Here is a 25,543-nt window from a genome sequence, read left to right on the forward strand (position 1 = left end):
TTGGGAGGGCGTGGGGTTGGGGGGAGTGGACGCTGGGAGCTGGGGCTGGTGGCCGGTCCTGCAAGCTAAGAGGCCTTAATGGGCTCCTGCTAGCGAGGCTTAGTCCTCCCCAGGAGTGCGGACAATCTGTCGGCGCGGCTCGAGGTACTGGGGGTGGGGGCAGGGTGGTCGTGGGGGGCGGCTGCCGGGTCCCAGCGCCTCCCCCTTGGAGAGGAAGCAGACCCGGTTCGGTGGCACGAAAGGCGGCTGATGGGGTGCGGTGGGCAGAGGTCCAGAGGACGCCTGACCGGGGCGGAGGATGGGTGGGGGAGAGGGAGAGAGGGTCCTGTGGGGGGTGCAGAGCGGTGGATGGATGGGGAGACGGAACCCTGGGAGGGTGCGGGGCGGTGGGTGGGTGGGGAGCAGGTGCCGTTGTGGGTGGGGAGTTTGTTAGGCTGCACCCCAGTTCCCCCGAATGAACCCAACCCCTCTTCTCTCTCTGTTCTGTTTTTTGTTTGTTTGTTTGTTTGTTGTGTTCTGTCCCTCGCCAGCTACTGGGAGGATTTCCACAGCTGCACTGTCTTGGCCCTCACGGATTGCCAAGAAGGGGCGAAAGATATGTGGGATAAACTGAGGAAAGAATCCAAGAACCTCAACATCCAAGGCAGCTTATTCGAACTCTGCGGCAGCGGCACCGGGGCGGCGGGGGCCCTGCTCCCGGCGCTGGCGGTGCTCCTGGCGGCTCTCTCGGCAGCTTTGGCGACCTGGCTCTGCTTCTGAGCGCGGCCCGCGCCCGCACCCGCCCGCACTCACTCCATGCGCCCGGACCTGCGAGGAACATCCATTCGTTCTCTGGGGACCTTGTGATTCTCTGTGATGCTGAAAACACTCACCATGTAGGATTGTGGGAAACCCTGGTTCTCTCTTCCTATTTCTTTTCTTTTCTTTCCTTTTTTTTTTTTTCTTCTTTTCCCTCCTCATTTCGTTTGGTTTACTTGTGTATTTTCTTGGCCCAGTGTTACCCATCCGTGTCGAGCAAGCACAGCCCAAATCGAACCTCACACCAAAAAGAATAAGAAAATGTCAAACCCACACCCTCCCCCTCCCTATTATTATTATTATTTTAGCTTTGGATTTATTTATTTTTGTCAAAAAAAATCTCAGGAATGGCCCTGGGCCACCTACTATATTAAAGATGTTAACACATGACAAAGAATGGGCCCCTCCTACCGAGAGGGAGAGGCGGGGAGAAGGGTAGGGGGATGAAATCAAGAGAGATGTCCTCACGCTAGCGGATGGTGAATAATTCAAGCTCACATCTTTCTTCCACAGTATCTTGTTTTGATCATTTCCACTGCACACTTCTCCTCAAGAAAAAAAAAAAAAAAGCGAGAAAGGACCGATTGTGACAGGGTTTTTTTTTGTGTGTTGGGAAGGGTAGGGTGGGGGGCCAAGGAAAAGAGTCCAGGAGATCTTGAGTTCCAAGGTCACGGGAAGATGTGATGTCGCTGACAGGCAAAGCTTTACCTGCTGTTTCGATGCATCTTACCACATCCACTGCCTTTCTTTTCCCTCCTATCTTGTTTTAGCTGTTACACACACAGTAATACCTGAATACCCAACGGTATAGATCACAAAGGGGGGGGATGTTAAATGTTAATCTAAAATATAGTTAAAAAAAAGATTTTGACATAAAAGAGCCTTGATTTTAAAAAAGAGAGAGATGTAATTTAAAAGTTTATTATAAATTAAATTCAGCAAAAAAGATTTGCTACAAAGTATAGAGAAGTATAAAATAAAAGTTATTGTTTGAAATGGGGTGTTCTTTGTTTTCCTGCATCAAGCCTGCTTTCTTTTTTTAATTTGATTTTTGCTTTCTTTATTTTTGATATCTTTTAAAGTGTATTGTTTATTACAGTAACATCGCGTCATAACAGAAGTTTCAGGGCACATCGTAAAAACAAAAACCACTGGGGGGTTGGGTGGTGCACCTGGTTGAGCACACGTGTTACATTGCGCAAGTCCTCCCCTGCCCAGCTGCAGGGAAAGCTCTGGGAGTAGTGAAGCAGGGCGGCAAGTGTCTCTCTGTCTCTCTCCTTCTCTATCTTCCCAATCCCTCTTTATGTCTGACTAATCTATCCAATCAATTTTAAAAGATTAAAAATAAAATATATATTACATGCATATATTACATGCATATATTACAATAGGTTCACCACTGCAAGTCCGATTCTATTCTTCAGCAAGCCTGCTTTTTTAACTGAGTTATCAGGATTACCTAGAGGACCAGGCGCACTGATGACTAGTGATAGTTCACCTGTTCTCACTACTACTAGGTCGTTACCACCTTCAAACAGAATTCTAGCCCCTACCCCCAAAGATGACCCACCCTCCCGGAAGGAAGGAAAGGTTACTAGAAGAATCAAAAAGAGGATATTACTTTTTTTTTTTCCAAACCCATTTATTTTAAAAGCAGAGATTCTTTCTAGGGGAAGGCCAGTTGAATTGGTTTGTGAGCTGCTGACGGACCCAAGACCAGAGGCGGCCCGCAGACCACCATTCGCCTGCCTTTTCTGCGGTGGCCAGAGGCAGCCTGGGAAGCAACCGCCATTAAGGGCTCTAGTGGGGGGAGGGTGTGTGGGGGATGGCGAGCCTATGGTCCCTGGCAGGGATCAGGTGAATCCTTTCATAATTAATAAGATAGCTCAGCTGAAAGGGCGAGGAGATGGGGTCCTATTGATCCCACTGCGAGCCGTGTCCCCCGTCTCCTATTATACGGCGTGGCTTTACCAGAGTATACACTGTCGCGTAAACACCAAAAATGGGGGGTGGGGGTCCCTTAGCATTTTGATGGGGGTGGGGGTGGAGGTGGCGGGCAGACAGGGATGCAGGTCTCCAGGCTCATTGAAATCGAAATCAGGCTTCTTGCAGCAAAAATGTGGAAGGGAGCGACAGGGGGTTTAGGGATGGGGGGGTTCCCGGGGTGGGGCGAGGCTGTCAGGGTTCGCGCGCGCCGGTGGAGGCGCAGGGGCTCTGAAATGCAATGTGTAAACAATCGTCAGAGTAAGAGTTCACAAATCAAACCCAGCAGGATGCAGCCCAGACCTCCATCCAATCCCCACCCCCACGGACTGAGAGCCCGCAGCACGTGAGTCTCTGCGCCCCGGGCGCGCCGAGCTCCGTGCTTCCTAATGGCAGCTGCCACTCTGCCGCACCCGCATTCCCAGCAGAGCACAGCCGTCCCGCCCCCGCCCCACCCCCCGCATCCCCCAGATTCTGAGTCCAAACCGAAGGAATCCGGGCTGCCGGCGGGAAATACTGGTTGTTGTGAAAACAGAAAACGCTGTTTGGTTTTGATCTTTTCGTTGGAATGGTTATTTTCGGCCAGAGTATAAATAGACTTCAGCCCCGGCTCCAGCCCCCCACCCCACCACCAAATTAGACGAATCAGTAGAATGGGATTGGGATTGGGAGGGGCGGAGTGGGAGAAGGGGCAGGAGGAGGGAGGTAGGGTCTCCTCCCTTTGGCTGGATAGCCCACCGCTTCACCGTGGCTCCTATCTTAGGTACTGTCTGGGGGTGGGGGGACCACACTCCAAGGCCGCGAGGACTCCTCTTCTTCAAGCCGTGAGAGGAGCGAAATGTGTATGTGGGGGGGTGGGGGGGATGCGGGCTGGACCGCTCTCCACACTGGGATCTTCCAGGAACTCGGTTTCACATACATATACACACCCACCCCACCCCATCCCACCCCACCCCATCCCATCCCATCCCATCCCATCCCACCCCACCCTACCCCCACCCCACCTCACCCCACCCCACCCCACCCCATCCCATCCCATCCCATCCCATCCCATCCCATCCCATCCCATCCCATCCCATCCCATATTGCTCTGAGGCTTGGTTGTGCTTAAAATCAAGAGATCATCCTGGATTGTCCTTTGTCAAAAAGGAACTTTAAGGTAAAAGAGAGAGGCAGAAGAAATCAAAATGAGGAAGTATGGGATTTCCTCTGCCAATCAGTATTGATGCTCATGGAGGAAAAAAGAGCCCAGGAGCCAAGGAGCTGGGAAAGACAAGGAAACAAAATTTTCCTGGAATTTTCAGGAAGGAATTCTATTTAAAACCAGTGAACAAACCCTCCCAAGTTCTGGTGTGTGGGGGGGATGTGTGGGTGGTGACACGCCTGGTGAATCACACACTTTACCAAATTCTGACCTACAGGACTGACTTTGAGACAATACGTTTGCAGGAGAGGAGAAGTTAGCACATATGGTAGAACACACAGTTTATCATGGCTGGAGTCACTTGGAGTTGACTTTTGTACATGATGATATGTGGATATGGTGGTCCAATTCCATTCATTTGCATGTTTCAACTCTCCTTCCTCCATTTAATGTTCAAAAATGATTTTCCTATAGATGTGGGGACTTATTTCTGAACTTTTAATTCTATTCCACTGATCTGTGTGTCTATTTTTGCTCCAGTGCCAGGCCATTTTGATTATAGCAGTTTTGTGGTATAGTCTGAGGTCAGGAAGTGTGATGTCTCCAGTCTTGTTTTTTCTCAAGGCTAATTTGACAATCCTAGGGATTTTCTGTTGTTGTTGTTCCAGATACATTTCTGTAGCTTCTGTTCTATCTCTTTGAATATATTTGGTGATACCTTGACAGGGATATTGTTAAATCTGTATATGACTTTGGGTTGGGTAGGATAGTTAATTCTGCCTTCCACGAGCGTGGAATACGTTTCCATTTCTTTGTATCCCTTTCTCTTTCCTTGGAGAATGATTTATAGTTTTCAGCATACAAGTCCTTCATGTCATTTGTTAACTATATTCCTAAATATTTGATGGTTTTTTCTGCTAGACTTAAGGGGATGAACACAGGTTCAAGTCCCTGCTCCCCACCTGCAGGGGATCTGCTTTACAAGTGTTGTCTATCTTTCCTTCTCTATATCTCCCTGTCCTCTCTCAATTTTTCTCTGTCCTACATAATTAAAGGGGGAAAAAAAGGAAAAAATGGCTACCAGGAGCATTGGATTCATTAGTGTAAGCACTGAACCCCAGCAATAACCCTGATGGCAATTTTAAAAAGTCAATATACAAAAATCAGTGGTGTTCCTCTATATGAATGTTAAATTAAAAGAGGATGTCCAGAAATCCATCTGTGTCCTTGAGCTCAGTTATGTGTGCTTAACCAGGTATGCCACTGCCCAGTCCCTACATATTGATTTTGTATAATATTTTGTTGTATTGTTCCATAATTTCCAAGAGTGCTTTTACTGGAATCTTTAGGATTTTCTATATTTGTTGGTATGCTTTAAAAACCCCTTCTGTTTCATTTGGTTTAATCCCCCCTGCATTCTATTTACATAACAATGTATTCTATTTACATAACCTCTGTTAAGAAGTACCACCTTCCCTCCAGGGCATTGGTGGTTTAGTGGTAGAATTCTCACCTGCTCCGCCCTCTCTCCTTGTCATACCCTGATTTTCACCAGTCACTGTTCTCTCCACCCTCTCTGCGTCACATCCTGTTCCCACCCTACTGGGCTAGTATATTTATAAGGACAAGATTGTTTGTAGTTTTTAGAGTTAGCTTAGCTTGGTATAGATTGCGCTGCATCCTGCATGAATAAAGAGACACTGCGTACAACCCAACCAAGAGTCCCGGGTCGGTCGTCTGTCTCCACCCGCGAAGCCAGCCCGACATATATTTATGATCATACCATCTGCAAATAGTGACAATTTAACTTCTTTTCTGATCTGAATGCCTTTAACTCTTTTCTCCTGCCTAATTGCTATGGCTAGGACTTCCAAACTATGTTGAATAGAAATGGTGACAATGGGCATTCCTGCCTAGTACCTGACCAAAAAGGAAAGGCTTGTACCATTGAGCATGATGTTGGCTGTAGGTTTACTGTATATAGACTCAATAAATTTGAGGAATTTCCCATCTATTCCCATTTTTTAAAAAATGTTTTGGTCATGAATGGATGTTGAATCTTGTCAAAGACTTTTTTCTGTATCTGTTGAAATAATCATATGGCTTTGGTTTCCTTCTGTTGATATGGTGAATCACATTCATTGATTTGCATATGTTGAACCCCAGAATGGGAGTGGCCTGTATGGGGAAGCTACATAGTGACCACTGCTGTAGTGTCTCTCCTTCATGCAGTCTCTTTCTCCCTCTTGGTCTCTTTCTCTCATCTTCTATCTCAAAAGAAAACAAATAATAAAGATTCTGCTGGGAGTACTGGAATTGCCCAGGCACAGAGCCCCAGTGATAGCCCTAGTTGCAAGGAATATACCAATAAATAAAACAATAAAATAAGTGTTTAAAAGATAATGCAGTTGCATTATTTTCATCCGTGCATTTGAGTGATTTATTATAGTATCAGTCAGAAAAAAATAATACAAATTCTAATTTTCACTATAAGATTGAGCCGAGTGATACACCTACCCAGAAAGCTATAGAGTTTAGTAATGGTTTCCTGGGATCTTTGCAAGGTTCTTCTTTGAGTATTCTGAGGAGGTGGAGTGTGTTTCCCTCCACTTTGGAGGAGCAGCACATGTGAAATTTAGGGAGTATTTTTTCAAAGGACAAGCAGACAAAGTTTGGGCTGATGTTGGGCATGGAGTGGCACAGAATCTCACTCTTCCCTTCCCTTGTTGTGTCCTCTTTAGCTACGAGAGCTTCCTAGTGCCTTCCTACCCTTCCAGTAATACAAGGTGAGTCTCTGGATCTGTGCTATCCATGGTTCATTGAGCCGGTGATGAATGATTTCATGGTGCATTCATGAAATATATCACCTAGTAGCTACTCTCTTGATAAATCACAGTGCCTTGTTGGTATGCTTTTAAAAACCCCTTCTGTTTCATTTGGTTTAAATCCCCCCTGGTCAACACTATTCTATTTACATAACCACTTCATTCTATTTACATAACCTCTGTTAACAAGCACCACCTTCCCTCCAGGGCATTGGTGGTTTAGTGGTAAAATTCTCACCTGCTCTGTCCCCTCTCCTTGCCATACCCTGATTTTCACCAGTCACTTTTCTTTCCACCCTCTCTGCATCACATCCTGTTCACACCCTACTTGGGAAGTATATATAAAGACAACATTGTTCGTTTTAGTTAGTTGTTAGTTTAGCTTAGCTCGGCTTAGATTGTGCTGCGTCCTGCATGAATAAAGAGATACTGCCTACAGCTCAACCATGAGTCCCTGGTTGTCTGTCTCCCATCAATGAAGCTCAGCCCGACATATGGCACCCGAACAAGGGACTGAAATAAGCCCTGAAACATGGACCGGCATCAGCGTGGGACCTAACCCACCCATTGCCCAGATAAGTAAACTTGGCTACCCATCCACCATGGGTTGCCTTTCTACTTATGAAGAGGTTTGCCAAAGCCTCTACTGTTTCATTATGAGACAGTTTCTCTGTCTCTGGAACATTTTACTCTGGGCCACACTTTGGTTCCCTGACCGGGAACTTTGGTTTCTTATGACTGGGATCATAGAGCTTGGGAGATGCACGGAGATTTCTCCTTGGACTTTCTGGATTCCCTCTCTCATGTTTCCCGAGGAAAAGGACTACATTTTGCTCCAGGCCACAATTTGGTTCTTTATGACCGTGATCATAGATCTTGGGATATGCACGGAGATTTCCACTGGGGCTTTCTGGACTTCTTCTCGCATGTTTCCCATGGAGAAGGACTACTCTAATTTGAGGAGCATTCTTGAGTACCCTGGCAGTCCCCAAGAATGGAGACACGTGGTTAGTTCTACTCTCCTGATTGAATTTTTTCTTCGATGGGAAGACACTTTTAAAAATGGGTGCCTGAAGCAATCCAGCAGGAACAGTCAGAAGCACCCTAAATGGAATTTCAAGGAGCTTTTTGGACTAGGACGCCCTCCGGGGACTCTTAATGCTACATGGTGAGATCTGTTTCGTAAGAGAGTGATTTGAATGACTGAATTTTTGCTTGACATTGACTTAAAAAAAAAAAATGCTGGACGCAGCCATGATTTCTAGAGACATCCAGAAACAATCCAAAAAATTGTTTTTTCCTCCTTTGATTTATTTTTTTACATCTTGGCATAAATCTGAAACATTTAATCCTGAAAACTGTATGAGTTATGGGCGGGGAAGATAGTGCAATGATTATGTTAATTATTCTCGTGCCTGAGGCTTCTACCGTGGTTCTTCTGTTTACCTTTCCACATTTTATTGAGTTTAAACTGTTTAAACAAACCTTAAAATCATACTAGAAAGGACTTCCAATTATAATGGAGTTATCAATTATAGTAAACTTCTAATCTGCTACAAGTTCGACAAGTAAGTGAATTTCAGCTGTCAAGTCTTCACATGAAAAAGTCTTCACATGAACCGGGAGTCGGGCTGTAGCACAGCGGGTTAAGCATAGGTGGCACAAAGCACAAGGACTGGCATAAGGATCCCGGTTCGAACCCCGGCTCCCCACCTGCAGGGGAGTCACTTCACAGGCGGTGAAGCAGGTCTGCAGGTGTCTATCTTTCTCTCCTCCTCTCTGCCTTCCCCTCCTCTCTCCATTTCTCTCTGTCCTATCCAACAACGACAACAACAATAATAACTACAACAATAAAAAAAAAAACAAGGGCAACAAAAGGGAATAAATAAATAAAATAAATATTTTTTAAAAAAAAGAAAAAAAGAAAAAGCATCTACTCAAATGGAATTCCCGGAAATCCATTTGGACTCCTGTTCTCTGACATCGCCCACAAGATGGAATGACTACAACACACCCCCGGAAATCAATGATATGACCTGGCACGACCTGAAGAAACAGATTCACAGACTCCAAAGATCACTCTCTACAGAAAAGCAGAATTCTGGTGGCCAACATTCCCCATCGAGACAGACATGCAGCGTTTCATCCCTTGGCATTTTCTTCTGTGGTCAGCTACTTTGGACTGACAACTCCATCGGACTTACTGGTACACACTGCTGTGTTTCTCAAAGACTAACTTCAGCCAATTGCCTTGAGACTTTATAGGCCATGTTCCCTCGCCTGCAGGCTCTGTTCCCAGAGTCAGAAAACTCCTCCTCCTTATTAGGTTATGCCCACAAAGGCAGGAAACGCCCTTTGAGGCAAGAGATGCCCCCAGAGGTATGAAGCGATCCCAGAGGCAAGAAATGCCCTTTCGCCTGCTAGGCCTTTCCCTTGGAGGCAAGAAACGTTCTCCTTGGCATCACACTGGTTATTGTTGCTCGCCTATTTTGTTTTCCATGTCTTATGCCAGTTCTTTTGAAAACGCCTGTACGATATAGGTTTCTGTTCACCCCACAATCCTGATACTATGGCCATTAGTTAAAAAGAAAGGGGGAATTGTTGGTATGCTTTTAAAAACCCCTTCTGTTTCATTTGGTTTAAATCCCCCCTGCTTAACACTATTATATTTACATAACCACTTCATTCTATTTACATAACCTGTTAACAAGCACCACCTTCCCTCCAGGGCATTGGTGGTTTAGTGGTAAAATTCTCACCTGCTCTGCCCCCTCTCCTTGTCACACCCTGATCCTCTCCTTGTCATACCCTGATTTTCACCAATCACTTTTCTCTTTTTCATAACGCTTTCTCATATCTGTCTTCTACAAATAGCAGTGTACATATACAGGGTGTGTAATATATAAAAAGTCAGCTGTCTTTTCACAGAATCTCTAGTATTAATATTTCTGATGAATTTTCCTAATAGGGAATCAAATGGTAAGCTAGTGATTTCATGTTTCTTAAGGTGAGGAATGTTATTATCCTCTCCATGTTCACATTCTATGTATTTTCTCATGGTCAATAAACACATTCAAATTATGTAAATTGTCCCACCATTTAAAGAGAAAAGTCTCTGTAATAATCTTAAACCATGGAGTTAACTTAATTTCACCAGTGGCTGCCTTTCTCAAAAGTTCCTTTACTTCTTCCTTTGATGCATAACAATAGCTTTTAATCTCATTGGGGTCTGGATTCAAAGTTACATTCTTCATAAACAAAATGTAATCAATCTCATGTTCTCCCCAAATGTCATCAGATTGAGCCTTGTAATACAATCGTGTTAGGTACTGAATTTCTTCTGGAGGAACCTCTTCCAGGGGAATGCCTATCTCAGCTTTCAAACGTCTCTGAGCTCCTATTCTCACTCCAATCGCATCATTTTCTTCAAGCTCTCCTGGATTGTTTAGTGGGTGACTACAACAAGTATTGGTAAAACAACCTGGAAAGGTAATTTTAGCATCTGATCTCTGTTGTAACAAGAGCTTATTTTCAGTATTAAATAAGAAGACACTGAATGCTCGATGCAATAATCCTGAACACCTGGACGAGACGGTCCTCGGCTGGACGCTGCTGAGGATGCTGCTCGGTCTGCCTCTTGGAGGCCCCGCACGGACCAGGCAACATAGCCCGGCGAAAACAACAGGACTAATACTAGCTTCCAATCTTATCACCTAGGACAAGCTGTGTGTTGGCTTGGCTTTTAATGGTGGTGCCATTTCCAACTTCAGGCTTTCCCTGTTCAGGTACAGACAGAAGTGGGCCTCCTCTCTGTGGGAAGCCTGCAATGAATTGCCTACTATGGAAGGTGATAAAGGCAGCAAAATATAGGAAAAAGCAACTCTGGATCTCCAGTGGTGGAGTGAGGAGGTAGAGGCACTGCAGTCCATGAATAGACAACTCCTTCGAAGAGTCCAAACCTGGTGAAGAGGAGAAGAGAGGAAGGGCACACTTGTCTAATCAAGTTCATCACATTACAGATTGCTTTGTTGACAGGAAGATGTCACTACAAGAGTCTCTTCTTGCACAAGACTCAGCAAACTAATGCACCATTGGCCTGGGGCTGGGACATTGGTCTGACTGTTCACCCACATGTTTCCACTTCCTGAGAGAACTCTGCTGAGCTCTGGGAGGGACTGTGAAAAACAGCTCTTCTGATTGCCTCCTTAGGCTCTTTCATCTGAAGTGTGTAGACCTGAACTGTCCCTTAAGCAAAGAGAGAAATCCGCAAACCAGGTGCTTCATTTAACTCTGGCCAAACACCAATTCTTCAAAATAGGTTACTTTGAAGGCATGTGGGAGGCACATCCATCAATGCCAAGTCCAGAGTCAGGACCATCCAACCCATGAGGTCCCTAAGCTGCTCAGTGGAGTGGGGAAGGAGGCCTGATGGGCAGTCATGCTCACCCCAGGCACACTGCGCAGCTTTGGGCCATGTGCTTCCTCGTGCAACTCTTCTTCTCCCTTCATTTTACATCATTTTCTGCTCTTTTAACATAATGAGCTGATACACTGCATTTCCCCAGTTGCTTTGCATATTACACCAATTGCCAATATGTTTTCCTTTTTTTCTGACTAGAAGTTGGCAACTTAGAGATAACAGAGAGAAGAATGGTTTTGTCTAAATCTTCAGTATTTTTAGGAGCTGCTATACATCCAAAATATATTCATGTGTACCCAATTACACATGTATTAGTAATTACACATCCTCAAATTGCCAAAGGTGCCTCAGTAATTTTTATCAATAACTTCACTTTGGTTACCAAAGTTATAGGATTTCAAGAGTATAGTTTGATGCACAAATATGTGTGTGCATAAAAATCAAACACCTGCCACGAAAGTTCTTGTGTTCCCATTCTTCCCTCTGAAAATCACCACTTTTCAGAGTCAGACAGTTCTGCTACTTGTTTTTCCTTCAAATTCACTTGCTTCAGTTATCTGTCTTACATATAGAAATCAAAGCATCCAGTAGTCATCTTTTCTTTCTACAAATTTCACCTCCAGTTCCAGCTATTCTGTCAAAGTGGATACAATTTCATCTTTTTACATTGAATACTTGTGTCCAATTGGAAAAAATATATCTCATAACTTTTATTTTTTTATTAGCAATTCAATATTAATTTACAAAACTACTTGGCAACAGGGGTACAATTCCACCAAGTTCTGAATCCCAAGTGCCTCCACTGCAAACTATCCCATCTCTCCCAACACTGTAGACGTGGGTTAACCACCACATCCACAACTTATCTGTCTACACATGTACACAACTACCTCCCTTTTCCTCCAGGTCTAATCCTCTCCTCCCCTCCAAGCCACACTAACACCACACCATATCCAAATATCTCTCCCTCCTTGTCCTCTCTCCCCAGAACCCAATGGAGCCAGAGCTCAGAGCTCTCTCATACCCCCCCCCATTACTTCAAACTAGGAGTATGGATCAACGTTGGTTTTGGGGTGTGGACAGTAGGAGTTCTGGATTCTGTAATTGCTTCTACATTGGATTTGGGCATTGGCAGGTCAATACAAACTCCCAGCCTATTTCCATCCCTCCCTAGTGGGGTAGGGCTCTGGAGAGGTGAGGTTCCCGGGCATATTGGTGAGGTCCTCTGCCCAAAGGAGTCAGGGTAGCATCATGGTTGCATCTGCAACTTGTTGTCTGGAAGGTGGCAGGACAAAATAGTTAATGAACAGGAACCAAAAAGTAGGAACAGAGCAGATGAGCCTAGGGATTTTAGGGTGGAAGAAAACTCAGAAGACCATTACAGGCATGTTTCTAGGGGGCCAAGACTATAGCAGCTTTTACTTGAATTTGATAGCTGGCATGAAGTTGGATAAAAACATTGTCTGAGAAAATGGTGTCAGAATAAAGAAAAGGTCTAGAAAGTTGGATTAGGGCAATGAGTATCTCCTATTCTTGAAAATATTCTGTGGATAGAATTAACTATTTATCTCCATCCACCCAATCTAGGGCCCATATATTTATATTTATATTTAGCACCAGAGCCTGTGTAACTTCTAAGTCCCTATTGGTCTGAGCTCACAGCTCATGGTCACAGCTGGGAACAGTGCAGGCTGCACTCATTTCAGGACCAATCTTCCTTGAGTGGCAGGGCTGGATATCCCAGCCTCCCTTCAGAGACTGGGGCTGTACCTACCCTAGCCATTCTATGGTGAGGGCAAGATCCTGAGAGGGCCCATGATGATGCTCCCAACAGAAGTGACCAGTGGGGATTTGGGCGGTAGCTCAGAAGGTTAAGCACAAGGACCAGCACAAGTATCCTGGTTTGAGCCCCTGGATCCCCACCTGCAGAGGGGTTGCTTCATGGGCAGTGAAGCAGATCTGCAGGTGTCTGTCTGTCTTCCCCTCCTCTCTTGATTTCTCTCTCTATCCTATCAAAAAGAAGAAGAAGGAGAAGGAGAAGGAGGAGGAGGAGGAGGAGGAGGAGGAGGAGGAGGAGGAGGAGGAGGAGGAGAAGGAGAAGGAGAAGGAGAAGGAGAAGGAGAAGGAGAAGGAGAAGAAGAAGAAGAAGAAGAAGAAGAAGAAGAAGAAGAAGAAGAAGAAGAAGAAGAAGAAGGGACCTATGGTGGTGCAGAGAGGGGTCCACCAGAGGTCTAGGCCCATCATATTTGTGTGGGAATCCAAGGATTCCCTGACTAGGGCCCTAGATGGTGAGATGGTGTGGCCAAAGGGTCATTATTATATGAACCTGTCTCTTGCCATTAATCAATTTTTGTAGTCCTCTTTTTGGTGACCTTAGACTTTCTCCCAGCTCTAAGTATTAAATGTAATCTGTTCAGCCCAACCATTAGTTTATTAGTTTTGGGGATCTGTCTCCTTTGGGCCTTTCTGTTAGATTGCAAGCTAATTTGGTCTAAGTCTAATTGATTATAGAATTTATAATTCCTTCTTTAGGCACTACAACTAGTATTCCAGGTTTATTAGGTCTAAGTCTGCTCATCAAGGACTATTGAATACTATTAATTTGTATCTCATAACTTCTTTATTTAGTCATCTGCCGTTCCATATTGAGGTTGATTCCATATTTTGACTATTGCAAATGGTCTAGCTATGAACATAGGGGTACATATCCGTTCTCTTTCTCTCTTTTTTCTTTTTCTTTCTTTCTTTCTTCCTGTCTTGTTTATTTGTTTGCTTGCTTGTTTCTTTGTTTTACCAGAGCACTACTCAGCTCTGGTTTATGGTGGTATGGGGGATTGGTCTTGGGACTTTGGAGCCTCAGGCATGAGAGTCTCTTTGCATAACCATTATGCTATCTATGCCTAGTTCTCCCCCCCACCTTCAATAGTGTTTTCTTGTCCTGTGGATAGATGCCAAGAAGTGTTTTTGCTGGATTATAAGGTATTTCCATTTTTATTTGTTTAAGAACTCTTCGTACTGCTTCCCATGGGAGCTGTACCTATTTGCATTCCCACCAACAGTTTGACAGAGTTCCTTTATCTCCATATCCTCACCAACGCTTGTCACTTCCATGACATTAATATATATATTCATATTAATACTAAGACACATACCACATTTGGGTACTTGACCTTATTCCCTGTGATCTGCTCTTGGTTTTTGCCTCTCTGCTTTCTTGTGTGTCCGCTCTACATGTTCCTCCCCCTCATCTCTCAAACAAACTCAAAATCTTACCACCTGCAGCTTCCCCTCCCTTTGCTCATCCTACTCTCTCTACTCACTATAGACCAGTGCTGTCAAACTCCTAGCACACTGCCCAACCCAAAGAAAACACTGGAGAATTTTGGAACAACTCCTAAATAAAGAGTTTTCTCTTCCCCTTCACCACCAGCGACCCCTCCAGGACCCCAGAAGATCCAGAGGAAACTTTGCCAACTGCAAGCAGCCCAGTCTTGTCAATGGCCTCCTCCCCCCCTCCCCATTTGTACTCTATGACATAATTTAATGTGACCCGCTCAACCACTATCTTAAGAGAATTACAAAGTGCAGGCTACTTCAAAAGAATATATATATACATGTTTTCACTTCCAGTTTATTATTTTTAATTCGCTAGCAATTTATTATTGAAACACTTATTACTTTAGTAACAGAAGGGAACTTCCTCAATCGTATAGCTAATATTTACAAAATACAGCTAATATATTTTACAGTGAAAAAATGAACCTTTTTCCTCTAAGAGTAAGAGCAAGGTAGGGAGGGATTTTCACTGCTGTCACTCAGTCACTGTAGTACTACAAGTTCTTTTTTTTATAATTTCAAAAAAAAATATTTATAAAGTGAAAATACTGACAAGACCATAGGATAAGAGGGGTACATATCCACACAGTTTCCACCACCAGAACTCTGTATCCAATCCCCTCCCTTGAAAGCTTTCCTATTCTTTATCCCTCTGGGAGTATGGACCCAGGGTCATTATGGGGTGCACAAAGTGGAAGGTCTGGCTTCTGTAATTGCCTCCCCACTGACACAGGTGTTGGCAGGTAGATTTGTACTCCTAGCCTGTCTCTCTTTCCCTAGTGGCACAGGGCTCTGGGGAGGCTGGACTTCAGGACATATTGGTGGGGTCGTCTGTCCAGGGAAGTCAGACTGGAAAATATTTTAAAAGCCATAACAGAAGGATTACATACCTGTAGTGTCCTATGTAAGTACCTGCAGAAAGATTTATGTTTAAGTATCTCTGTGTAGCAATATTTCTTTTATTTTTTAATACATGAAAGTTTCGTTGGTACTTTGTTGCTTTAGATATTAGATTAATATTCCCAGATGGATGGTGTGTAAAATTACCCTCCACCTGATAACCGTTTTATTCTGTTAATATTTTTACTATACAAAAGCATCATTTCCGTTGCCATTAAGATGGAGACCCCAGGGCAGATTATTTAAAGACTTTCATGCCTGAGGCTCCAAAGTCCCAGGTTCAATCCCCTACACCACCAAAAAAACAGAGCTGAGCAGTGCTCTGGTTAAAACAAAAAAGGGGGGGGGCATGATTTCTCCAAATAGCAATAGGCATTTTGATCTGAGAGTCTCTACTGTTAATCTTTTCTTTGCTACTTAGGCATGGTGATATTATTTCCCTTCTCCAGAAGTTTTCCTGCCTTCCCACTGCTGAGCCATTGCTAACATGATTCAGACTCTCGGCAAAGAACTGAGGACTCACTAGACCAGGACATGTTCTCCACATCCTGCCAGCCTTCTCCCATCCCAGCCCTTTCTGCCCCACCCAGCTCCTGAGCCAAACATAACCCCTTGTCCTTCCTTAAGCTGAGGCATCCTCTCCATTCCATGACGGTACTCAATTGGTTCTTCCAGTCCAAGAAGTGTTGTACGTCTGCCTGTTCCTTTTCTCTCATGAATTTCCTACTCCTACAAGACTCTCCTTGGACTTTCCTTAAGTCCTCTGAACCCTATTTCAAAACTATATTGTTGCTCCAGCATCACTACTTGCTTTTATTTACTTTATTTTATTTTATATTGCTACCAGATTGGGGCTGGTACCTGCACTAGAAGTCCACCATCTTGGTGGCCATTTTTTCTTTATTTACTTTTCTCTTTGTTTCTCTCTTGATAGAACAGAGATAAATTGGGGGGGGGGGAATAGGAAGAGAGAAAGAGGTACCTGTAACTCCTTTTACTATGTATGAACCCCCCCCATACATACACAGGTAGAGATCAGGGTTTGAACCCTGGCCCTTGAGCATGGTAACTTGTAAACTCAAGCAGAGGCACCACCACCAACTGGCCTCTAGACATTTATGAGCTTTTTGTTTGGTTTTGGTTTTGCATGTTTGATTGTTTTGTTTTTTTCTTTCTGTCACCCAAGTTATCACTGGGGCTTAGTGCTGCCACTATAAACCCACTGCTCCAGATAGCTCATTTTTTTGTTTGTTTTTGTAGAAAAGGACAGAGGCAAATTTAAAGGTAGAGAAATAATGACAGACACCTGCAGGCCTATTTCACTATTCATAAAGTGTCTCCCCTGCAGGTGGGGATTGGGGACTTGAACCTGGATCCTTAAGCGCGGCCATGTGCGCACTTCACCTGATGAGCCACCACACTTGTTCTTAATTTCATACTATAGAGCTTGGTTCTCCTCTGCACATCAGCAGGCCACCGCAGAGGGGGGAGACAGGCCACCCCAGGGGTCCTGCTGACACTGCTAAAGAGAGAACACGACCACTCTGACAGAAGCTTCAAGGAGACATCTCATTTATGTGGGGGTATAAGCAGGTAGATAGACGCAAGGGTTAGGAAAAGGTTAAGATAATCATTAAGCCACACACACAATACTGGGTTAAGTCTTGACCTATCAGGTGACTGGAAAGTTACCATATAAGGTCTGGTCATGGCCTCACCACACATAGGCAGGCTCCTCTCTAAAGGTGAATCATGAGCACCTCAGGGCAGGGGGGAAGGGGCACCTAGCCAAAACCAGGATATTTGCAGTGGGTTTCAGTTGTCCATATATGATAATTTATGGCCTTTGTTCAAAAGGAATGAGGATGTATGTGCAAGAATGTTACTGGTCTCGAAAACTCCATCCATCTTAAGGTCATGGGGTCAAGTGGGGACTTGTCCACCAGCTCTCCTGTGAGAAGGGGGCTCAGGGTCAACCCTCTCAGACTCTCATGGAGATAATGGTCTGGAATTCCCAGGTGGTGGGCCTTTCCCCACATCAAACTATAGCTAGCCGACCTGTGTTGTCTTTAAACTGTGAGTTCGTTAAGGTCAGGGAGTTTGTCTTATTAATCTTTGAATCTCCCACCAGCCTTAGCTTTGACCTGACCCTGATATTTCTGGAATAAAGAACATTTTCAACCCCTCTTGCCTCCATATATGTAGTTGTATATTCTAATTTCAAAAAGATAAAGAAAGGTATTGGCTGCTGATGCCAAACTTTCTCCAGGATACATATTGCTTCTCTCTCTCTCTCTCTCTCTCTCTCAAAATCCTCCTTGGGGGTAGACATTTAGATGTTTTTAACCATATATAAAATGTGTAATATATGCAAAGAGAAGTATCTGCAATCTTTTCCCCCCTTTAAAATAATTATTTAAAAATGCATCTTTAGGGGCTGGGTGATGGTGCACTTGGTCGAGTGCACATGTTACAATTCGCAAGGACCCAGGTTCAAGCCCCCAGTCTCCTCTACCTGCAGAGGGAAAGCTTTGCAAGTGGTGAAGCAGTACTGCAGGTCTCTCTCTCTCTTCTCCCCACTCTATTCTCTTTCCCTCTTTATTTATGGCTGTCTCTATAAAATAAATAAAGATAAAAAAAACAAAAAAAATAAATAAACGCATCTTTATTTCTCAAAGAAAATGTTAGTTTAAAAGAATTATCTTTTATTGACTAATGATACTTATGTTTGTGTTAATAAAAAGTTATTTTTAATTAAAGGCAAACTTAGAAACAAGCAAAAACTCCTTGAGGGCCAGCAAAATAGCTCACTTGGATAGTGCACTGCTTTACAGTGTGTGTGACCCAGATTCGAGCCTAGCCTGCACTGCATGGAAGGAAGCTTCAGTACTGTGGCTTCTTGTGCCCCTACCCTCAAACAAACAAATAAAAAATGTCTTCACAGGGAGCTTTAGAATTTATTCCCAACAGAAAGGAGGCATAAATTGTTAGATATACACATTGAGTGACTTCTGAGCTCTAGAAGAAGGACAGTAACCTTTCATTTTTCCAAGACTGATTTCATCAGTCACTAAGTTGAGTTTCATCTAATTAGAAGGGCTAATGTGCTAAGAATGTACTCTGACCCAAGCAATTTTCTAGCTACCTTTTAATGTTAACTTATTTACCTGCCATGTGTCTCTAAGAAATCAGTCCTACTGGAGTCCCTTTCATAGGTGAGCAAACTCAGGTCCAGGGGAAGTCAGCCACAGCAATAGTGACTGATGGAGTCAGGGTCCCAACATGAGCTCATACAATTGACCATTACACTGCACTGACCCTCATGTTCTCACTCCAGTTTTTCACCCCATTTTCTCCTTTGTCTAAAGTATGCAGAGGTAAGTCATTAAAGAGAACCAATGTCAAGACCCTTAAAGCCCACCCCTTGTATCTGATAGCTAACACTTGGCTCTGCTAGTCCAAACATTGACTTCACTTTTGCAGGACCCAGTAATTCTTTGTATAGGTGAAAGGTTGTGGTGGTTAGATTATATAGGAATCTGCTTCTGAGTCTCTGAAAGAATCTTCATAGTCTGGAAGGGAAAACATCCCAACCCAAGTTAAGGGGTAAGTAACCTGTTCTTAGTCTTCGAACAGGAGGGCCTGGTGATTGTTGGATAGAGATGTAAGTTGATTCAGGACACTAAAATCGGACCACTGTTTCCTGCCAGCCTGTATCAACTCAAAGGTCTGAAACTAATCATCTCAAGGAACTTACCTTTCTTTTTTTAAATTTACATTTAAAATATTTTATTTATTTATTATTTTTATGGGATAGAGAGAAATTGAGAGGGGAGGAGAAAATAGAAAAAGAGACAGAGAGACACTTGCAGCCCTGCTTTACTATTCGTGAAGCTTCCTCCCTACAGGTGAGGACCAGAGACTTGAACACGGGTCCTTGCACACTGTAATGTGTACACTCAACCAGGTGCACCGCCACTTATGTTCATTCTTCATTTTCAATAGGGAGAGGCATACAGGAGAAAGAGAGTGACTCTCTAGAAATTTCAGTCCAACATCTGTAACACCTTTACTTTTTCATGTTTGTGGGGGAGGGTGTATCTTACAGCTGGTAATTTATATCATTTTGAAATAATCTTTGACACAGTCACCATACCCTGATGGTAGGGACCTGAACTGAAGATACCAGGAAGGATGTGAGTGTACCATGCAAGAGCGCTAAACTCTTCTCAACCACCCTTAGCTTCCAAAAAGAGGCTGCTTTTTGCTGAAAGGTAATATGTTGGCCTCACCTGCTAGGTTTTTAAAAGATATTAGGATGCAAGTGTAAGGTACATCTTCTCAAATAATGTAGAGGGGTTACAGACAAGCTCTAGGTCCTACTGAGTCTGAAACCAGTAGCATCACTGCTGTCTCAAAAATGATGAGAGTGGCAGATATATAGAAAGAAAACAGATAGCACTTGGATATCAGCAGTGCTGGATGTGGAACCCAAACCCTGGACTCACCTGTTGAGCCATTTCATAGCAACCCATGAAGACAATTTTAAACAGAACTATTGGCAATGTCTTTTCATCTTCATTTCAAGTTGTAAGTGGAACTATCCACAGAAGGGCAGGCAGCACTCACCTCTTCCAAGCATCCCTGTAGGTGGGGTTGACTACACCAATTTATCCAAAATGAGGAGTCTTGGGAGGTGATACAATGGCCAGGGCATTGAGCTGAATAACACAAAGGTCTGAGTTCATTCCTGAGCTTTGCAAAATAGACCCAATTCCCAACCTTTAAGATCCCTGACATGGAAAGTTATAAACAATTACATACTGTGCTTGTGCCTAAGAGACCAAGTCACATGCAATTCATCATGAAAATATGGGTCTGATTCTGAGTTCCATGTAGAGACTGCATGCTAAACCAGCAGATTCCCTTTTGTCTTGCTCCTGGCCAGAGAAGAAGAAATTGGGATATTCCAAGAAAAAGAAAAAAACATCTGCTCTTTTTTTTTTAATTGTCCTTGTTGTTTTTTTTATTGTTTTTGTAGTTACTATTGTTGTTGTTATTGATGTCGTCATTGTTAGATAGGACAGAGAGAAATGGAGAGAGGAGGGGAATACAGAGAGGGGGAGAGAAAAATAGACACCTGCAGACCTGCTTCACCACTTGTGAAGCGACTCTCCTGCAGGTGGGGAGCCAGGGGCTCGAACCAGGATCCTGCCACCGATCCTTGCGCTTTGTGCCACATGCACTTAACATGCTATACTACCACCTAGCTCCCATCATCTGCTCTTTTGATGTCCACATGTCTCTGTTAGGCTATGAATTGTGACATTAAAAAAAGAATTAATATGCCTAAACATTCCCAGAGTGAATCACTTTGTTTTAAAGAGTTTTTTTTTTCTTTTATTTGCAAGAACAGAGTTGTCAACAAGAAAAGAGAGCAGTTGGCACTGGGACAGCACACCCCAACTTCACTATTACAATGTCTCTAAACAGGTGCAGCATTAGGAAGCAGGGGGAAGAAATAAGTCACCAGTGTAAGTCTGCTACAGAAAGGAAAAGCACAGACATAGGAAAGCCCATCAGGTTAAGACAGCCAGTTGCTGTTTCTTGTGTCTCCACTTGTACCCAACATCTATCTGCCTTTGACCTCTCCTAACAGCTTTTTCTCCACCCCAGAGCCCAAGCTGATCAGCCTTCATGTCTCTGTCTTCATGTTCCCCTCTGTCTCACCCCAAAACCTTTGCATGAGAGATGGGTTCCTTCTTGTCACTTAGTTTCAGTGTCATATCATGTTTTAAAAAGATACCTTGCCTTTCATCGCAAAGTAATAGCTGCCCCTCTCTTCAAGCCCTTCTTGGCAGCCAAGCACTATCAAACTGCTTGCTTTTGTTTAGTTTTGTGGCACTTGGCAATTGAACAATTTAATAAATCCCTGGCTTGCATTGATGGAAACTCTAAACTTCAGTGCCCTGACTTTGCCCTTGGATAACTTTGTAATTATGGATAGAATCCACCCCTGGCCCCAAAGCTTCCAAATTGCACCTCTGGACTTCTGGCCCAGAACTTAGCTTATAGAAGAAACTCAATCCTGAATATTGAGTATATGAGTCATTAAATGTGAACAGATGGATGGATGGATGGATGGATGGATGGATGGATGGATGGATGGATGACTGGGTGGGTGGATGGATGGGTGGATGAGTGGGTGGGTGGGTGGATAAGCACTATTAACATCTCTACCTCCTATTATGAAAAATGAGTAAACATGTTTGCTACTTTAGAGGAAAATTTCAAGTACACATTGGGTTTCAGGACTTGTTGCTCTGGGTTTCATATTGTTGCTGCTAGAAGCTTCTTGTGGCAGTCTTGGATTGAATTGTAAAAGACACTTTGCAGCAGATCTCCAAGCCCAAGTCCAGGGAGCTGTTATTCCTCTCCCTTCCAAACCACTTTCTAAGAATGTTTTGGCATTCTGCCACCAGGAGATGAATGCTTCAAGTGGTGTAAGGTAAGTAGTACAGAAAACTGGATGATTCAAGTATCTTTGAGTAGGTCCATAAATAAATGAATGAAAAGATACAGGAAGACTATGTAACAGTCCTCTCTTTCCTATTCTTTTCTATTGATACCATGTTGATAAAAAATACTGATTTTTTGTTTATTACAGATGAGACAGTTTTACATACGGAAGGCTGAAGGAGGGGGGGGCTAGTGGTGGCATACCTGTTTGGGTGCACATGTTACAGTCCACAAGGACACAGGTTTGAGCTCCTGTCCCACACCTGCAAGGGGAAAGCTTTGTGAGTGGTGAAGCAAGGCTGCAGGTGTCTCTCTGTCTCTCTATCTCCTCCTTCCCTCTCAACTTCTGGCTGTCTCTATCCAATCAATAAATAAAGATAATAAAAGAATTTAAAAAGGGTGGAGGGAGCAAGAGCAATACTCGGGCACATGGATGTCTAAGACTGAACTGGGAACCTCAGAAATGAACAGTGGGTGTTCTACCAGTTGTGTTATTTTCCCAGTCACTGTCAATTTATTGATTTTATTTTTTTTCTTACTATATTACTTGACAGAACAGAGACAAATTGAGAGGAGAAGAAGGAGAGAGAGAGGAGAGAGAAAGAGAGACACCTACAGACCTGCATCCCTGCTCATGAGGCATTCCTCCTGTGGATGGGGAGTGGGGGCGTAAACCTAGATCCTTTTGCATGGTGATATGTGAGCTCAGCCAGGTGTGCCACCACACAGCCCCCTCAAACTTACATTTAAGAGCTGCTAATCTTCATAAACTGCTTTCCCAGAATGATATATCAGTGTCTCACTCTAGTCCCAAATTCCTCTCTGGTGGGCAGTAATTCATTCAGTCTTTTGTTTTTTCCTCTGTGATAAACCTTTGCGTGAGTCATAAGCTCCTAATCAGAGATTATAGCCACCCTGGAAAGTGCCAGCCAGGAACAAGTCACCAGCTTCAGATAAAGGGTCTCATAACAAGAAAGAAGTAGATTTCACACATTGTTGAAGTCTCTTGTAGCAACATTTCTCTCAGCCAGGCTCCATAGCAGAATCTAGTTGCTGTGTCTCTCTCTCCCGTCTTCTCATGTTCTTGCACTCTCAAAGCATACCAGCTTGCTTAATTGGAGAGCTTTTAATCATCACTTTTGTTCATAAAATTAAGAGTTTCTGAAGGAATAGTTAGTATTACAGTGTTTTCCTCTTGAGATCGTATTTATTTCCCTATCAACTGATAATGGGATTTGGAGTATTTTTCACCCCGATAATATTTGGAGTACTAACATCTGTTTGACAATTTTTGCAAAGTTGATGACAGAAACTAATGCTGTCTGATCCACCGGACTTGTGCTGTTTTTCAGGTCATAGGAACTTTCTCTCATCTATGAGCCTCAGTACAGGGATGTAGAAATGACACAAAAGTTAAAGTGGAGTTGTTTGGCCTTCTAAAAGCCAAATGCCTGGGCTGGGAAGACAGCATAATACTGAAGCAGAAGACACTTTAGTCTGAGAGTCTGAGGACCCAGGTTCAATCTTAGGTGCCACCATATGTATGTCAGTGTCTGCTTAAAGAAAAAAATAAATATGAATATGAATTCACATTAATTCACTCAGCACATTGCACAAAAAGACCAGTTTTGCTTATGACTTGGGTTGTGACAAATATGTGTGCACTTACAATGTGGATGTCAGGGGTGGATTTGCTGTGAGGCTGAAGAGTATTAAGCTGGGCCCTCAGCTGCATGTTGACTGGGCAATGCTGACTATGTCCACAGAGTCCCCCCATATTGTCTTTGCTGCCTCCTAATCCACCACTGTTGGGGCCACATCTTCAAGCAGGTGTATCTGTGATTACAAGAATCTCTCTCTCTCTCTCTCTCTCTCTCTCTAGGGTTGTCACTGGGGCTTGGTGCCAGCATTACAAATCATCACTCCTGGAGTCCATTTTTTCCTTCCCCCCCCCCCCTCTATTTTATTTTATTTTTTTGACAGGGAAGAGAGAACTAGAGGAGAGCAGGAAATATAGAGAAAGGAAAACAGACACCTGCTTTACCACTTGTGAAATATCTCCCCTGAAGGTGGGGAGCAGGGGCTCAAACCCAGGTCCTTTCTTACACATGATGATGTGTGTACTTAAACAGCTGCACCACCACCTGGTTCCTGATTGATGGTTTTAAAAGGTTGGTCTGCCTGCTCTATGGAAATTGGGATAAGACCAGGGAGACCAAGCTCCAACCAACTGGAGACAGATTTTGTGACCAGGTTTGCTGATAACACAGGTCACTTCCACTCACAGCCCTTCAGCTAGGACTCAGGCAAATAGCAATGGAACCATGGATTCAGGAAGAAGAAACTGGTCCTATGAATAGCTCTTACTGCCCTGACAGATTTGTGATGGCTGAGCCCCGGACCAGAGTTGACTGGCATAAGCTAATGGTGACTCCTGCCACAAAGGCAGGACGCAGAGTGCTGACAGCAGAAACACAGAGAAATGGTCCCAATTCTGACTGTTTGTTGTTGTTGTTGCTGTTCTTGTTGTTGTTGTTGGTGGTGGTGGTAGAGCTAACAGGATTTCCTGAAGACTAGTTGTGAATTGTGAAACAAAAGACTCCACTGAGTAGCAGTAAGGATGGAGTTGCCATCTGTTATGATGAGGTAGGAAGGTTTCAGGTGAAAAAGGTTCTAGAAGAGAGATAATTTAGCTTGCCCCTTGGGCAGAAGAGATAGTATAATGGTTATGCAAACAGACTTCCATGCCTGAGGCTTCAAGTTCCCAGGTTCAGTTCCCCTCAACACCATAAGCCAGAGCTGAGCAGTGCTCAGTAAAATAAATAAACTCAAAAAAGAAGAATAAGAAGAAAAGAAGAGGAAAGGAAAGGAAAGGAAAGGAAAGGAAAGGAAAGGAAAGGAAAGGAAAAGAAAAGAAAAACTTTAGCCTTCTCTATGTAGAATTGAAGAGGTTTTGTGGACTACTTAAGGGAGGTGGAATGGGCTGTATGTAGGCCTAGGTTCAAAGGATCCATACATACAGCTAGCAGAGTTGATAGAAGTGTGTGCTTCAAGTCATAAAGATACACAGACAGGGGAGTCGGGTGGTAGCACAGCGGGTTAAGCGCACGTGGCGCAAAGCACAAAGACAGGCATTAGGATCCCGGTTCGAGCCCCCAGCTCCCCACCTGCAGGTGAGTCGATTCACAAGTGGTGAAGCAGGTCTGCAGGTGTCTTATCTTCTTCTCGCCCTCTGTCTTCCCCTCCTCTCTCCATTTCTCTCTGTCCTATCCAACAATGACAACATCAATAATAACTACAACAATAAAACAAGGACAACAAAAGGGAATAAATAAATAAATATTTAAAAAAATAAAACAAAGATACACAGTCAGAAAAGGATCAGGACTGAACCCTGGTGCTCTTATGAGGTTGGGGGGGGGAATCAATGAGGAGGTGAAGAAGAAGGAGCGAGAAAGAGGGACTCTCAAACATTAGGATGTCCTTGAAGCCACAGGGAGGAGCGACTGAAAATTTCTTCTCTTGTTGCCAGTAGATCAAGTCAGGTGGGGACAGGACTGGTTTCCAAGTAAGAGAAGGAGCAGAAAGGATGGAAGGGAGCCGCTGGAAGCAATGGGG

General features: G+C 43.8%; 2 protein-coding genes across 2 annotated transcripts in view; one reads left to right on the top strand and one right to left on the bottom strand.

Annotated features, from left to right (window-relative positions):
* The window catches only part of NRN1 (neuritin 1), a 6,451-nt gene extending 4,657 nt beyond the window's left edge, over positions 1 to 1,794 (top strand). Inside the window, exon 3 of the mRNA XM_060190774.1 lies at positions 406 to 1,794. Within this exon, the coding sequence (XP_060046757.1) occupies positions 406 to 759 (354 nt within the window). The 3' untranslated portion in view covers positions 760 to 1,794. The remainder of the gene's footprint in view (positions 1 to 405) is intronic.
* A 7,862-nt stretch (positions 1,795 to 9,656) lies between these two features.
* On the bottom strand, positions 9,657 to 23,660 carry LOC107522521 (isopentenyl-diphosphate Delta-isomerase 1-like). Its single transcript, XM_016188228.2, has 3 exons — positions 23,595 to 23,660; positions 23,201 to 23,298; positions 9,657 to 10,386 (listed from the first exon to the last, which is right to left on the bottom strand). The coding sequence occupies exons 1-3, from the start codon at positions 23,658 to 23,660 to the stop codon at positions 9,786 to 9,788; spliced, it is 765 nt and encodes a 254-aa protein (XP_016043714.2). The 3' UTR covers positions 9,657 to 9,785.
* Between the last annotated feature and the right edge of the window lie 1,883 nt (positions 23,661 to 25,543).

The sequence above is a fragment of the Erinaceus europaeus genome, chromosome 4, assembly GCF_950295315.1.
Source record: "Erinaceus europaeus chromosome 4, mEriEur2.1, whole genome shotgun sequence".
NCBI classification, from domain to species: Eukaryota; Metazoa; Chordata; class Mammalia; order Eulipotyphla; family Erinaceidae; genus Erinaceus; species Erinaceus europaeus.